The 14,949-nt window shown below is 40.0% G+C and overlaps 1 protein-coding gene across 39 annotated transcripts in view; it reads right to left on the minus strand.

Moving 5' to 3' along the window:
• Positions 1-400: 400 nt before the first annotated feature.
• LOC119912904 (receptor-type tyrosine-protein phosphatase delta-like) overlaps positions 401-14,949 on the minus strand; it is a 371,622-nt gene continuing 357,073 nt past the window's right edge. For all 39 annotated transcript variants that reach the window (XM_038732142.1, XM_038732135.1, XM_038732138.1 and 36 more), the window contains 9 exons: positions 14,313-14,432; positions 14,050-14,204; positions 8,495-8,780; positions 7,315-7,493; positions 6,895-7,021; positions 6,522-6,647; positions 5,272-5,426; positions 4,937-5,072; positions 401-3,712 (listed from right to left, as the gene is read on the minus strand). In XM_038732142.1, the coding sequence (XP_038588070.1) occupies positions 3,644-3,712; positions 4,937-5,072; positions 5,272-5,426; positions 6,522-6,647; positions 6,895-7,021; positions 7,315-7,493; positions 8,495-8,780; positions 14,050-14,204; positions 14,313-14,432 (1,353 nt within the window). In that variant the 3' untranslated portion in view covers positions 401-3,643. The remainder of the gene's footprint in view (positions 3,713-4,936; positions 5,073-5,271; positions 5,427-6,521; positions 6,648-6,894; positions 7,022-7,314; positions 7,494-8,494; positions 8,781-14,049; positions 14,205-14,312; positions 14,433-14,949) is intronic.

Genomic DNA, 14,949 nt, shown 5'->3' on the forward strand with positions numbered 1-14,949 from the left:
ATTGTTGATGAGACGCACGAACACATGGCAAAAGAAAAAAAGTACAGTGTTAAAGTAGTGCAGTTGCATTGAGTGTAAAGCAGTTGTGGTTTTAATGCTAAGTTACAGTATTACACCACTTTGTCGCTAGGGTGAACAAAATCTGTGTTTAAAAAGAATGAGGCAGCTTTGAAAACATTGCACTTCATCTGTCAAAGCTTCCCCTGATGATTCATTGTGGCTGACATCAGTGACAGAAATACCAGAGCAATGGAAATCCATTCAAATGTGGTGAGGCTCAATTTCCCCTTTCATGAGAGAACTGTGGATAATATGTTGGACCCAGACCAGTAGGGGGTAAAATAGCTCCATCAGTCTTTCCGAGTCAAAGTGAGGTGGAGGGAAACAAGTGAAACGCCGATGCATAACACTGACATTTTTTAATAGAATTCATTTATAACAAATGGAACTTGTGTCAGCAAAGAACTGATTTTCATACAGACTTCTTTCGCCACCAATGTAACCTAAGTAAGAAAATAAAAAGCACTCCTTTCATTCAGAAAAAAAAAACAGTTTACGCTTACAACTAATCAGAGGTAATTGTATGATCTTTTTAACAAGCCATTTTTTTTTTTTACAATTTCATTATTTAATTTTCAGTCTATGCATCCAGACGAGAGATAGATAGAGAGAGCAGAGAACACAACGTTTATTTCTGTTAATGACACTCCAAGCTTAAATGGCAAAGCCACAAGAACAGATGGTTGGGGGACAGATTTTTCTGAAGTCATCTGCTGGAGTAACCATGGCATCAGAATGGATGCTCTTTTTCGCCACAAACTTGTTTTTTTGTTTTTTTTGTCTTTTTTCAAGAGTTGATACCTTTTTTGTGTTATTTACATACACACAAAGTGAACGTTTAAGGAGATTTTTTTCTTTTGTAGATGGGTTCAAGTAATATATTATTGGGTTTAGAATCAATAGGGCAGTGCATAGTACAAAGATAGAGAAAGTGCAAATCTTCCTACCAGGCCAGCTCAGGCCATTCTGCAATGTTTCACCATGCAAATGAAAAATCAATAAAAGAAAGGGGAAAAAACTGAGATGAGAAAATAAACATGTTCCGAGACTTGAACATAATGTAACGTTAGCCACCATGAGGTTAAATAATAGCACTTTTATATCTCAAAATTATGACAAATGTAATCAGTTAAGCAGTCGACAAAAACAAACAGCTGCTTGAGTTAACAAGGGAAAGAAAGCACCTGGAATGCACATCCACAAAGCCATCAGAGAGGGTACGGAGAAGATGCTGCTCAACATAAAGACTGACACATAACCAAACTAAACACCCAGTCTCTGTCATTTAAAAAAAAAAGAAATGATTTAGGATTGTCAGGATAACAGAACTCTAACAGAAATAGAGATAACAGAAATCTCTGCACAGTGACACACATGAAGTGTGTAATTCAAACCTAAGGCATGAAGAAGAAACCCTTCGGTGACGACCTGTGCGTTAGGCATTCTTTTCTAACCAAATCAATTTTTAATTTGGCGGACCGTTTTAAAATGTGACTGTGGTGACAGTCGGTCACAAGCTCATTAACTTTATGTTGGGCCTTTAGCCTGTTTAGTTCTGAGATCAGTACTCTGCAATCTCATCCCTGGCTCTGTGTCTGCAAATATTTAAATATATACTCTTATGTATTCTTGACTGTTTTCTGTAGAGGTCTGTGATATATAGAAACTGTTTTATTCTAATTCACTCAGCCACAATAAGGCCACTGAAAATGAAAAAACGAGCTTTGAAATGTTCTTATTTGCATATATAATTTCATCATGTGACAAATGAATACTAACGGTAAATAAACTACACAATTACATTTATACTAAATGCCTAGGATACTCAATGGATACATTAATATGTTAAATGAAACATTATAAAAACAGGCATAAATATAAGGCACTCTAAATGCAAAATGAAACAAAAAATATGCCATTACCATTGAATGCTTTAAAGAACCACAAGAAAGTGACGTCTTTGTACCTTGCCCTATTGTGTGGAGCGGTGACTGCGGCTGTGTGACCCCTCTGCCTCTAATTACAGACCGGATGAGCGCTTGAAAAATGCACCAGTGTGATGCTTTGGCTAGCATCGGACATTCCCACTCCCGCACCTCAGTTGCAGGGGGAACAGCAATGTCAAGAATAAATGACATACCCACATAAAACCCTATCTAGAAACACACATATTTATTGCACAAGAAAAGATGCACTGAATCAGAATACAATTTTGTCCTACTGATGTGCATTCCAGTGAAAAATCTCATTTCATTTCCCCCTTAGCACACAACTCTCAATTTGGAAGCTTTCATAGACAATCCATATTTCATATACTTTTTACTCATAAACTATTTACTTTATTAATCTATTTAGAATGTTATATTTATGCTTTAATATATATATATATATATATTTCACGTATATTTGACAATCTGTACCGTATAATTATATATTCATTTAGCTTATCCAATTCATCAGTTTCTTTCTTATCACTCTTCTAACATGGAAGAACTAAGATAATCGGTAGCAGCAACTTCATACTTTGCTCATCCCTGTTGATTCCACAAAGCCCCAGTTTATCTTGTGGGAGTGATTAAGTTACCATGTATGTGATCATGGACAAAAAACCGAAAACAAACAGAAAACTCAAGACCAAAAACATAGTTTTCTTTTAACGTACGTACATTTTGGTAGTGTGAATTCTGTTCTGTGCACTAAGTGCAACGAAATGTGGGGGGGAAAAAAGAGAAACAAAATGTCAAAACAAAAAAGCAAAGAGATTTTCTGCAAAAAAGCACGTACATCAGAACAGTTCTACAGCTTTAAAAAAAATTAAACATTTACGTAAGTATGTTTTTATCACTTTTTATCCAAGCGATAAATTTGTGTAAAAAAAGGAAATTCACACAGTTCAAAAAAAGCACATCAGCTGTATAATAAAGTACTAAAAAACTAAATCAATAATTTTTTATTTATTTCATATATCATTTTAACTTTACCCTCTCCCAAAATTTAGATGATGAACATTGTGACAGGAAAAGGGGTATTTATTTATTATTACTGTGAGTCTGTCCTGCTGTTGTGGACCAAGCATTGTCTTCTTTTTCGATGGGTTGTCTGTGTGTACTTGATTGTGAAACAGATGTTTTTTTTCTCTTTACAATGTGCATCAAGTTTTTTTTCCCCCGCAATTCTGTGTGCCTCCGATGCCTCTCGTAATGGTTCATAATCACTGATGCATTTCTGACGATGTCATTATTGTTCATTTACTTTTTTGTTGTGTTAGTTTCATTCAGTTTTATGAACCCCAAAATGAATCCTTGAAGCAAAAGAAAAGGTAATTCCCATGTGATGCTTCAACAGTCAGGATTCCCTCACTTTGTGTCAAAGCAAGGTTTTATTGGGGTTGGGAAATACTTGGTCCTCCGGGAATCATCTTTTTCATTTTTTGAAGAGTCATGTCGCACATCCAACACTTAATGAGTTGTTAGCAAGGAGTTAAGGAGTACTTTCTCAAGCAGGAATTTATGGCTCAGAAGAGAGGCTCACTGGGTTTTCTTTCCAAAGGGCCCTCTGCTTTTTTCTTCCAATACTGCGTCTTTTACGTTGCATAGTGATCAAAGCTTCCCAGGTACTCCAAGCCAGCTCTGTAGCAGAACTGGTATTGATCCTGGAAACAAAGAAAAGAAGATTTAAGCTCGCACTCCATGTTAGGGATCTTTATACCGGATCTTCTGTACCGGGTTTTTTTTTTAGCATTGCTATAATTATAGCCTCGAAACTAGAGTTTTGTGAATTTCGTTAGCTGCATTTTCCTTTGAACTGAATGCTTTTTAAAAAATTCCAAATGTACCATGTCACTCACTCTTTTGTGCAAAACTTGAAGATAATACTAGTAGGTGTGTGAGGAAACAATGGCCAGTTTTTATGTATTGATGAGATAAATGTGCAGACTGCACTACTCTACATTGGTTCAGTTCCTAAATGAATCACCACGCCACAGTCAAATAGGCTTTTCCCCAAATTTAGTCATATCACAATGATACATTACAAGCTGGTAGTAAAAATATAGAAACCTAAATAAATAGAAACCTTTTTAGAACTGTATTTACTCTTTTTATATGCAAATGGAGTATTTCTCATTAAATATGCACTAATTCGCATATCACTCAAATCCAGTTCCATTGACAAGACTCAGATAAGACTACTGTGATAATATACTGAATGGCCAGACATTACGGAACAGTTTATCAAAATATTCTTTTTTTTCATGGATTTATTGAAAGTATACCAGTCGTGTGTGTGACAGACCCTTTTCCCCCACAATTTTACAGATAAAATGCCAAATAAAATGAGAATGCTAAGATATATTTTTTAAAAACCTCTGTAAATGTCTTGCTGTAAGACTTAAGAAGCGGTGTGTAAAATTATGATGCTCTAACTATTTTAAAGGACCAGGGAAATGACTTGGCATTTAGGGAATTTTGAGAAAACAGCTGTTAAAGATTAACGCAACATGAACACATCTCTCATAGATACATGATATACTGACTAGCTAACATTGTGCTCTAGAAAAGAAACTTTCAAATGATTTATGATGATTCAATATGGAGAGTTTTAGACAGGTCAAACTTTTACTTGGAAAGTGCTAACAAATATGAAATTTACGCAAAGTTGACGAACTTGGTGTAAAACAGACAAAAATTATGTTTATATATATTAGTTGCAAAATAACTTGAAATATGAAAATTTACATAATTTTAGACTGGTGTCTTGCCTTAATCTGTTTAGCTCAAGAAGATACAGCCCTTTTTTATTAGTATAGTATCAAACTGATAACACAGTAACTGATTCCATATGTTAGGTGATAGGTGTGTGGGGGGAAACAACTTACCTCTGTCTGCACCATAGCTGGTCTCTGTGTCCGTAACATTTTCACTGTCTGAAAGATGTCTACTACGCCCTCATATCTCATTCGTTCCAAGACGATGCTGAGGGTGATGAAAACTCCAGTCCTACCAACACCCGCGCTGTGGAAGAGAGGCCAACAAGGTCAAGGGTGAGGCCAAAGAATCCATATAAATATAGAAAAAGTTTGTTGTACATCAAACGATGTTCCATCAGACAGAATATTCATTTTGACATACAGCATTTGCAGCTCAAGAGATATTTGCATTCATTTTGTACAAAATGCAAGTGATGTTTTGTTGGCTTTGGTTGGTCACTTACCTACAGTGGACTGAGATAGGCCCGTCTTGGCCAAACTGCTCTTTTGTTTTATGTACTTGGCCAATGAAATCGATGAAACCCTCTCCTGATTTTGGCACTCCTTGCTCAGGCCAGTCGGTGAACTGAAACTGCCTTACTGTCCGTGACTGTCCATCCTGGGAACAGAGGATGGGAAGAAAGAGAGAATGTACAGAGCCAGCTCTTTAAATGGAACATCAGTCGGAAATATGGGAAAATGGCAAAGAATAACTGATGAAGTGAAACAACAAAGCCAATCTAAGGGGTTTCGCAGACAGCCAACCCATGCAGTTCATTCCATGATCATTTCCATCATAACGGTCCACGCCTTTGTGGGTTTTACAGTGCAAGACAGCATTCTTGAAAAAATTTAGCACAGGCGCCAAGTTTAAAGAATCAGAGGAAATGTTTTGTCATAAAAGATGCCATACCTGAATGCATTAAACATGAAAACTAACGATACTAATTCCTTTGATGTGCTACCCTCGACAGGGTGCTCTGAGAATCGACTTTGAGGGTGTGCATTACTTAAGTGATATTGTATCCCTTTGATAAGGAGAGCAATCCCATTGACGAGACAGTGTAACATGCACTACAAAGGAGGGAGCCTGCGCCATTTATCTGTGTAAGCCTTTGATGGAATTAAAAACTCTGGCAGCTCAGTGCTGCCAGCACCATATTTGTTTTTACACATTGACATGTGTCATAATTTCCGCAAATATATATTTATGCATATATTTCACCTAAGGCCATAGTTTGGTATAAACAAATACTTGATACAATGCCAACATCTTGAGTTAATGACTACTGCAATGTTAAATCCGGTCAGAGTGTTCACCATGCAGCGTGTCATTCAAATCATCTTTCTTGGTAAATAAAATCTTGTGATTAAGCCATTGAATAATGGGAGTGCAGAAATTAAAATAGTCAGTTATTTCTCAGTAACGCACTTCTTTCTTTCTAAATTCTTAACACAGTGACCTAGTGTTAGAGTGCAGGTACAGCTCGATTGTTAAAACATATAAAAAGTTGAAAATTATTGTTGTTTTATAGGTGAAACCTTGGTGATCCATTCAATGTCACCCATGACCCATGGTTCAGCCATATCCCAGACTTTCAAAAACAATATACTAGACCAAACTGTAAACAGAAACACTGACTTTATAGCTCCATTCCCACAATGTCAGATTTTGATCTTTTAAACTTTGTTCCATGAAACAATGTCTGCTTACCCTGGCATCAGTCACTTTGAACTCTCTCAGGATATACTGGGGCATGTTATACTCGGCCATGGGGTCCACCACAAAGTACTGGTATCTGGCCGACCTCTCTGCTGGCCAGTACTGGTGGCATTTTTCCTGTATGGAGTGAAAAATAGAATACCACAGTGAGCAACAACATTCTCTTCATACAGTACTTTTCATTGTGTTCATTCCCAGAATTTTTTCATTCAATTCACACTGTACCGACTGCTTGAAAGCTTATATTCTCATGGCTGAATCTATAAAATCTGTTTTGTAACACACACCTTTGTGTTCTGTATCCAGAATAAGGAGGTTAATGTGCCAAAAAAACAACAAGTCAAGACAATAAGAGTATGCATACCCTGCCCATTTCTCTAAGCTTGGTGAGCATAACGACAATAGTAGAGTTGTGTTCCCAGAGCATTCTCCAGAAGTCCTCTGTAGTCTCTGCCAGTGGCCCCTGTGTGGCAATATAGGCTTTCTGTTGCCTGTGGGAAACACATTGATCACATGATGGAAAAGGTATGAGACAATTAGCATGGAAATGCATGCATACAACTTTCACTGTGAACAGTTTGAAGATGTTAAAGTGCCATATTTGCAGTGACCGGCCGAAACATGGCAGTGGCTCTTGTCTTGTATACATTTGCTGACTCTTCCCAGTTGATATTAAATGAATTTAAAAAACAAAACAAAATGTAGTTGCTTCTATGAAATGTCAAGCCATTTTCAAGTCTAATGAACTTATATACTGGCCATCAGAGTGGTAATGGGTACTTACCTGTACCCATCAATGAAACTGGCATTGATGTAGTCAGAGCCCTCAACTCCTCGAATCGGCTGAAGACACACTCGTGTGGACTCGTATGGCATTATGTTAACAAGGCGGTTCTTGAACTTGTTGCAGGGGAGATTGGCACTGATGAATCGTGATGTATGGGCTTTAGTGTTGGCTAAACGCTGCATTGAGACAGAGAAAAAGAGAGATCAATGAGCATACTGGAGCCAGGTAAGGAGCACCTACTGTGTCTTTATTCACCTGAGGACTGCATTTGACACTAAAGGTGGATTGTACATGATAAAGATCCGAGTACTATAAACAATCGTATGCCTTTGGATTCTTTCCTACTTGCATGAGAGTAGGGAAGAATCCAAAATAATAAACTGCACATAGTGAGTGATGAAATCTACACTGTAATGGCTTAACTTGTACTGTGGTTAGACACTATTTCACCTAACCATAAAGTACAGAAATGACATCAAAGTGATTGCCTTGGCAGGGTAGAAAAATTGCATGTTATGATTAAAAGACAGGGAAATGGATACCCAAGCATGCCTGGAGTGGACAGAAGTACAGCGTAATCTAACCTGTTTATCATCTCTTAGTTGAATCAGCATCCATCGCAGAGCAAGAGAGTCGGTGCGTGACAAGCAAGGCAATACCATGCATACAGCGAACACCACAGACTGCAAAGAGCTGGATAAGGTTGGTTGAGCCTCACATTGTAAATGCAGAGTATATTGCTCAAGTCCCTCTGGCAACTGTTCTGTGGTGGGGAAAACCTGTGTTTGCCGTTTTCATGTAAGCCAAGTCCCCTGTTACCCAAGGAAGGGGAAACGAGAGAGGTAGAATTTATCCTATGCTAGGTTACACAAGCGAGTCAGCTAACTGGAATTGAAGGGGAAAACCACAGGCCCCATGCTGTCTAGCGGGCCTAATGGGAACTGGAAAAGAGTTGAGGAGTTGCACTGAGAATGGCCAATCAATGACACCGTGGCCTGCATGTGACTCGGAACGAGGGGTGCCAATGGGATGCCTGTAAATTTGCTGCGTATGGCAAGTTGTTGCTGTAAAACCTGAGGTGTGATCATGCTGAGTTAGATGATGCTGTAGGAATCTAAAGCTAAAACACTGCTCATTTAGTTTGCCCACTGCTTTTGCTTCAGTAAACAGTTTGTACCTTGAACTCAAGTTCCATGCCGGTGACGTTCTCTCCACCCTCTATCTGCGTCAGTTTCTGGATGTAGGCGTATAGGTTTCTGGCGGGCACTTCAGTGGTGCCGCAGTTGACGGCCTCCAGGAGCGCGTCATGTATGAAGACATACTGGTCCTCTGTCTGCACCATGTAGTTGCGTTGGGCACGCATTAGCGTTACATGCCCGTAGATGTCCACAGTCTTCTCGTGCTTGATACGCTCCAGCATGGCATCAATCACGATGAAGCAACCTGTGCGTCCCACCCCAGCACTGTAGTCAGAAACAAGGGAAAGAAGGAATAATGTTACCGGCACAGTTGGAACTGTTCAAGAAAAGCTGGGTTAATTATACAACTCTGGAATGAAAAATTAAAAAAGATCTGACATGTATAAGGCAACCATATATAACGTGTCTGATTATGTATGTATTTGATGTCCAGCGATTGAAACGATGGGAAGTCCAGTGGAAGGAGAGGTACCTTTTGTAAACATGGGCAGAAAGCTTGAAGAACTTCCTTTCTCCCAGAGATGAGGTTAAAAGGTAAACTCTCTGTGCCAAGTTTGCCACTGTAGGACGGACCATTTGGCTTGGAGTGTAATTAAACCTGAAGTGGCACTGTGTGGAGAAGAGGGCTCGGCAGTCACAGCCTTAAGCGGGCTCTCTGCTGGCTTTGCAATCTAGTCTCTCCCCGCTGGACCCCACCTGTGCTCTCCAACCCATCAGGACTAATCACTTATGCAACAGAAACATTTAACCTTTATATCATGTTTCTGAAAAGTGCCACTACACCAGATGCACACACATGTGGATACACAGGCGAAATTTTGAGTCTGATTGATTGAGGGCTTCGTTGATGTGCCGGGCAACTTCGAAGAAGTGCACCTGACTTCAATTAATGCCATTAGATTAGCACAGCGCACGGCATTGGAGCTTTAGAAGAGGCACTGAAAAGGCAGGTCTCTTCATTAAGATTTGGCACATTTTCACATTAGTGTAAAAATGCACGAGTGAAAAAAGCACTCTGACAAAGAGGGAAAATGTTTTACTGTTTCTCTTCTTGCAGGCCAATTTGAGACATGCTGTACACATGTAGCGCCCTTTTGCAGACTGCTGACATTCTAAAAACGCGCTGCCATCACCGCACATTGCATGTTTTTAATAGCACAGGCCCCAGCACAGAAGATATTTTCTGATGACAATTTATTTACTGTGGGGTGACAGGGTGGTGTTGAATCTTGTTTGTTAACTCTCCTCCCACCACCCGCTAAGCACAGCATTGACAGGACAAGCCCTTGTGCTTGGCACTCCAAAGTAAATAGGTTATTCAATCCATTAAGCTGACATGCCTACGAGGTGTGAGCCATGCCTGTGCCTCCTCCTTCTGATGGAGCATTTGTTTTTCATTTGCTCTGAGGAACAGGGCTGAGAAGGCAAACTCAAGAGGGAGTAAAGTTAGTCCCCCGGGGGCCAAGTCTGGTTAATGTGCCATGCTGCACTTGAATGTGCTGCAAATGGAATAAAGACATATATGGGAGTCACTGGCTTTAACAAATTATCTGATGATCATTTTCAAAATGGCTGAATGAAAGTTTTTTTTTTTTTTCTTTACAAAAGTTTTCACAGCTCTATGGTGATTACAAAATGTGCATGTGAGTCAAAGAGGGAGTCAGGCGGCAAAGAAATGTGAAAGTGTCTTGGGGATATTTGAAGAATGAATCACTTCCAGGTCTGAGAACACCTTAGCCCTTGGGCAAGGGATGCAGAAACTAGAAGAGATTTCTCCCTTTACCCCAGCTGTTTCCAATCTGAAAACATTTTACAGTGCAGACCTGGATGTGGGAGAGTGATGACCTGCGAGAGAGTAAGTGACAGAGTGACAGCGTTGAGCTAGAGAGATGGAGACGGAGGAAGATGAGGAACGGGGGTGGGGGGGTGGGGGGGGGGTGAGCAGACGGAGGGTAGAGATGCTGCCAGTTATCTTGAAGAAGTGTCGTTAGTTTTCTAAAAGACTGAGCTACAGGAATATATTTTAACCACAGTTTTCCCTAAATGTAAGACCATGAAATGCTAGGAACATATGCAATATTCCTTTATCGACATGTGACAGGGTGGGTGTGTGTGTGTGTGTGTGTGCGTGTGTGGTGCGGTGAGGGTGTTGCAGAAAGCCGTCGGAACATTTGGCAGTTGAAGGGGAACTGGCGGACTGACTGCACTAATGACCTGACACTGCCTCTTTTTTCAGCCAGTCAAGACCAGCTGCTTTGGACGTCGACACACATTAAGTGTCAGACTAATATGCTTTCCAGGAGTTTAGGGAATAAGGGATGGGGAGAGAGAGTGCAGCGTAAAATACAGCTGCCATGAGTCCGAGGAAGATAAAGCATGAGCAGCAGTGAAAGCAATTACATATGTATTGTTACCAAATCTCTAGCCGTCAGCTAACCTGTCACCATTTCCCTACACTGCCTATTGAACACACACACACACATGAACTCAAATTCACCAGGATCTTGGCATTGCTGTTAATGGAGTCAATAATGATTTTGGTGTGGAAATGTGGAAAGTCAATCAAGAAAATCATTCATTTCCACCTTTGACATTTGGACTTTTGTTCTTTCAAACAGGCTTTTCCCAATAACTCTGTTTAACATTTATCTACTGTCATTGATAAACCACTGGAGAGTGTTGACTGCTGATTGTGACATGCCAACAACTGTGGGACAATTCACCTTGCATGCAACTATGCCATGATGACAGTGCTCCTGAGTCATCCCTTTCCTTCCCTCTATTGGAATCACTACTGTAGTTTGACCCTCTGGAAATGGAGAAGGCCATGTTTAATTTTTCCACCAGGGATGTTTTATATGCCCCCATGGTACTAAAGCTACTGCTGAGGCTAGGCGTCAGTGTTCAAGAGTTACTCCAACCATATCTTGTATGGAAGAGAAGCACTGCTGCCCTGACCGCTATGGGTTAAAAGGTCTGTTTAACTTCTGACCACACCCAGGTATGATGTAGCATTGTCCGGTGCCAGTGCTTCATCACGGCTGCACTGGGTGGGGAACTAGCTGGCAGTGAAAGCAGGGTTATTTTCCTGGGTGCAGTTACTTCTGAGCACTTAAAATGGATTTCAATTATTTTTCACAATAGAAAGCTTTATTTAAACTGCTCCGGCAGCACAATCCAGTCTTCTGCTGTCCATCAGTATGTTCAGTGATGCTTGAAACACTCGCAGATAGCTAAATACGAAGCTTCTGTTTTTGCTATCACACTAGCTGGTTGTGTTTGTCATCTGCATCTAACCTGTGAAGGCAGTTAGGTCCGAATTATGTGCTGGCTGCCACAATAATACACAGTAATAGAGAGAAAATAAAAAAGGGGGGGAAATGCCAAGGCTGTTGAATCCTTTGAAACTGTTGCTTTTTCTATCAAAAGTTTCCCTTTCGAGTCACTGGGAAAAGGGCAGTGATCTCCATGACATTCAATCACGTCTTTTTGACCTCCTCCGTCACCTCACAATGCCTGAGTAGCCCCTCAGCTTGAAGATCAAAACAGTCCCTGACCTATGGGTTAGCGAAAACAGCAGGAACTAGGAAAGCAGGGAACACACTACAATGTCCGTGGGAGGCAGATTTCACAGTATGTACTGTGATTTCACCTTGTCTGAAGCGTTAGCTCCGCAGTGGGAACAAATTCATGCGTTTTGATTATTATTGTCAAATACTCCTCCACTGAATCCACATGTTGAGCATGTGCAAAATGCTCTGTTTGCATTCTGTTTCTCATGATTAGCTTTCCAACACTGTGAGAGAAATTGTCACGTAAAATTGCATGTAAAATTGTCACTTGAAGCAAATAAATAAATAGATGACTAAAACTGTGATCTTTTCAGTGGAATAAGCTCAATTATAAACTACAAATTATATTCAAAACCTTTATTTTTGCAGACTTCATTCATGAAGTACATTTTACACAACCTTGCTGTGTAAAATTTACTTCATGATGAAGGCTGGAAAAATTGGACATACCGTAACATGAGATGAACACGTCCCACCAGCGCACAGAGCTAAAGTCTTGGTCAGAAATGGTTCACCACAAATATGTGTAAAAAATTGTTTGAGTGGTTATATCTAAGGATCTTTGTGTCCCGTGGTAGTCAGGAAATAATGACAGTTATGATAAATGAACATGTTCCTGGTGCATGATTTTCAGAAAATGGGAACAGTGTGCAATTTATTTTAAATGGTTCTTACTTGGACCTCATATGCCATCACTCAAACAAACAAATCCAGAGCTCTTTTCTGTTTATTGTTGTGTCTCTATGGTCGTTGGGGAGGGGTCCTCAGCACGTACACGCATGGCAAGCTGCAGTTTTTGTTGCACCCAGTAACTAATTAATCAACTTCTCAAGAGACTATACCATGTTTTTAATTATAGGCAAAAAAGGTTCATTTTTTTTCCCCTTTTAGCTTTTACTTGGGCCTCTTTGCATGTGCATAAACAGCTCCCAGCAAAATAAAATGTCTACAGTACAAAATATCTTTATCTACAGTACATCGCTGCTTACCCACAAAACACTCCTAACATTATTTTGCCAGTATGCAAATATAAAAGATGCCTCTATTTAAAACTGTGGTGAAGTGAGGGAAATGCCCCTCAAAGGATTTGGAGCTTGGAAATGACTGTATCTGATAAGGAGCCAAAGGAATTAAAAACTCCCATCTGCAGAGGGATATTAATTCCTGCATTCTGCTTCATTGTAAAAAGTCAGGATTTTCAATTTGAAGCGATTTGACAACTAGGTCTAATTAACTTCAGCATGTGGTAATTCTAATTCTTCAGCAGTCCCCTTTTTGTCACTTTCTGACTTTCTCTCTATTACACTAACTATGCCCCCCCCACACACACACACACACACACACACACACTTGCTTTCTCTGTGCAGAGCTTCTGATGACTTCCCGAGTTGAGATGAGCCAGAAGTCTCTGTTATATCTTTGTGCCTCTCTGTTGGGAGTCTGGCCACTTATGTAGCCGAGGGAAGGGAAGTTGGTGTGTAAGTAAAAGTTATTTGTTTCAGATGCAATAACCAAAGGGATAAGCCAAGGACTTGTGGGCTGCTGATGTATGACATGTTAGTGGTGTAGCAAGGAACGCGACAGGTCTGCGTGTGTTTGTGTGTCACTGTGTGGGAGGAGAAGTTTAAGTTTGCTGAGGGCAATGACACTAGTATTCTTTGTGCTGTGATGCTGAAAACACCTTCAGATTTAAAGTGCCTTTGGTGAAAGCTAGTAGGCTGAGTTGTTTGGGCTTACAGAAGGGCCTATCCAATATTCACCTTTAGACAACATTTTTCTCCCTCTGGTTCATGTCTTATTTCTTTTAAAAAATCTCTATTATCGGTACACAAATGACTCAGACATAACCATGGATGTATTGTATTTTGTCATATGTATTCATATATTCATTACAGCAAATGGAGGGAACAAATTCAATTTCATGCTTCAGGATGCTTTTGAGAAACCATGTTGTTTCTTACCTGCAGTGTACCACCATGGGCCCTGCATCTGGAGGATTGCAAGCTTTCACTCGTCTCAGAAAGGCCAGGAACGGAGTGGGATGTTCTGGTACCCCGTGGTCTGGCCAGGCTGTGAACTGGAACTGCCTCACCTCTCTCTTCTCACTTGAGCCGTTCTGGATGTGGAGGTGGAGAAAGGTTAGCGACCAACACGACTCGCCCTTAACAGACGTTGAGGGGTTTAAGTAGCTACTGTAGGATCACAGAATTCAAACGCTCCTTACTTTAAAAAGTGCAAATGTCCTGACACAGTATGTGGCCAGCTCTACTGTGTCTAGCAGTGTCACTTGAATGAGGCCGTATGTCTCTGTCCCTCTTGTAGGCCAGTATTGGTCACATTTCACCTGCAGTGGAGAGAAATATCACATTAGACACAGATAGGAATATATAAAAACATTCTGTCCTGTAGTTAAAACGGATTAGTCTTAATGCATTTCTGTAATATTTTTAAAAAACTTTATCCATTTTAGGTATATTCACTGAGTACAAGTGTACACAAAGTCAAATAATGGTACTATAAACATTCAGATTCCCCTCATTCCTGCTGACTAGGTTTGATTTTGTAATCAATAAAATGGCCTGAGATATTTGTATAGAGCCGACGGTGCTATTAATTGTCCTGACATACTCTATAATTACAAAGGTAACCACAGTTTCCAATCATATTACAGGCTCAGCTTTATTGCTATTGGAGTGTACAGCTTTGTTTCCCAGTTAACGGCCAATAAAATTCTGTTCCATTATAGCATTATTGCTTAGCTGACAAAGGGAAGGACTATCGGTGCTGGGGAGGAAATAACTGGTATTCCAATTCAATTTTTTTTCTTCTTATTGTCCATTAGAACTGTATGTTCAACACAA

The sequence above is a fragment of the Micropterus salmoides genome, unplaced genomic scaffold, assembly GCF_014851395.1.
Source record: "Micropterus salmoides isolate LMB-PRFRI ecotype aquatic unplaced genomic scaffold, ASM1485139v1 Ms_hic_scaffold_2, whole genome shotgun sequence".
NCBI classification, from domain to species: domain Eukaryota; kingdom Metazoa; phylum Chordata; class Actinopteri; order Centrarchiformes; family Centrarchidae; genus Micropterus; species Micropterus salmoides.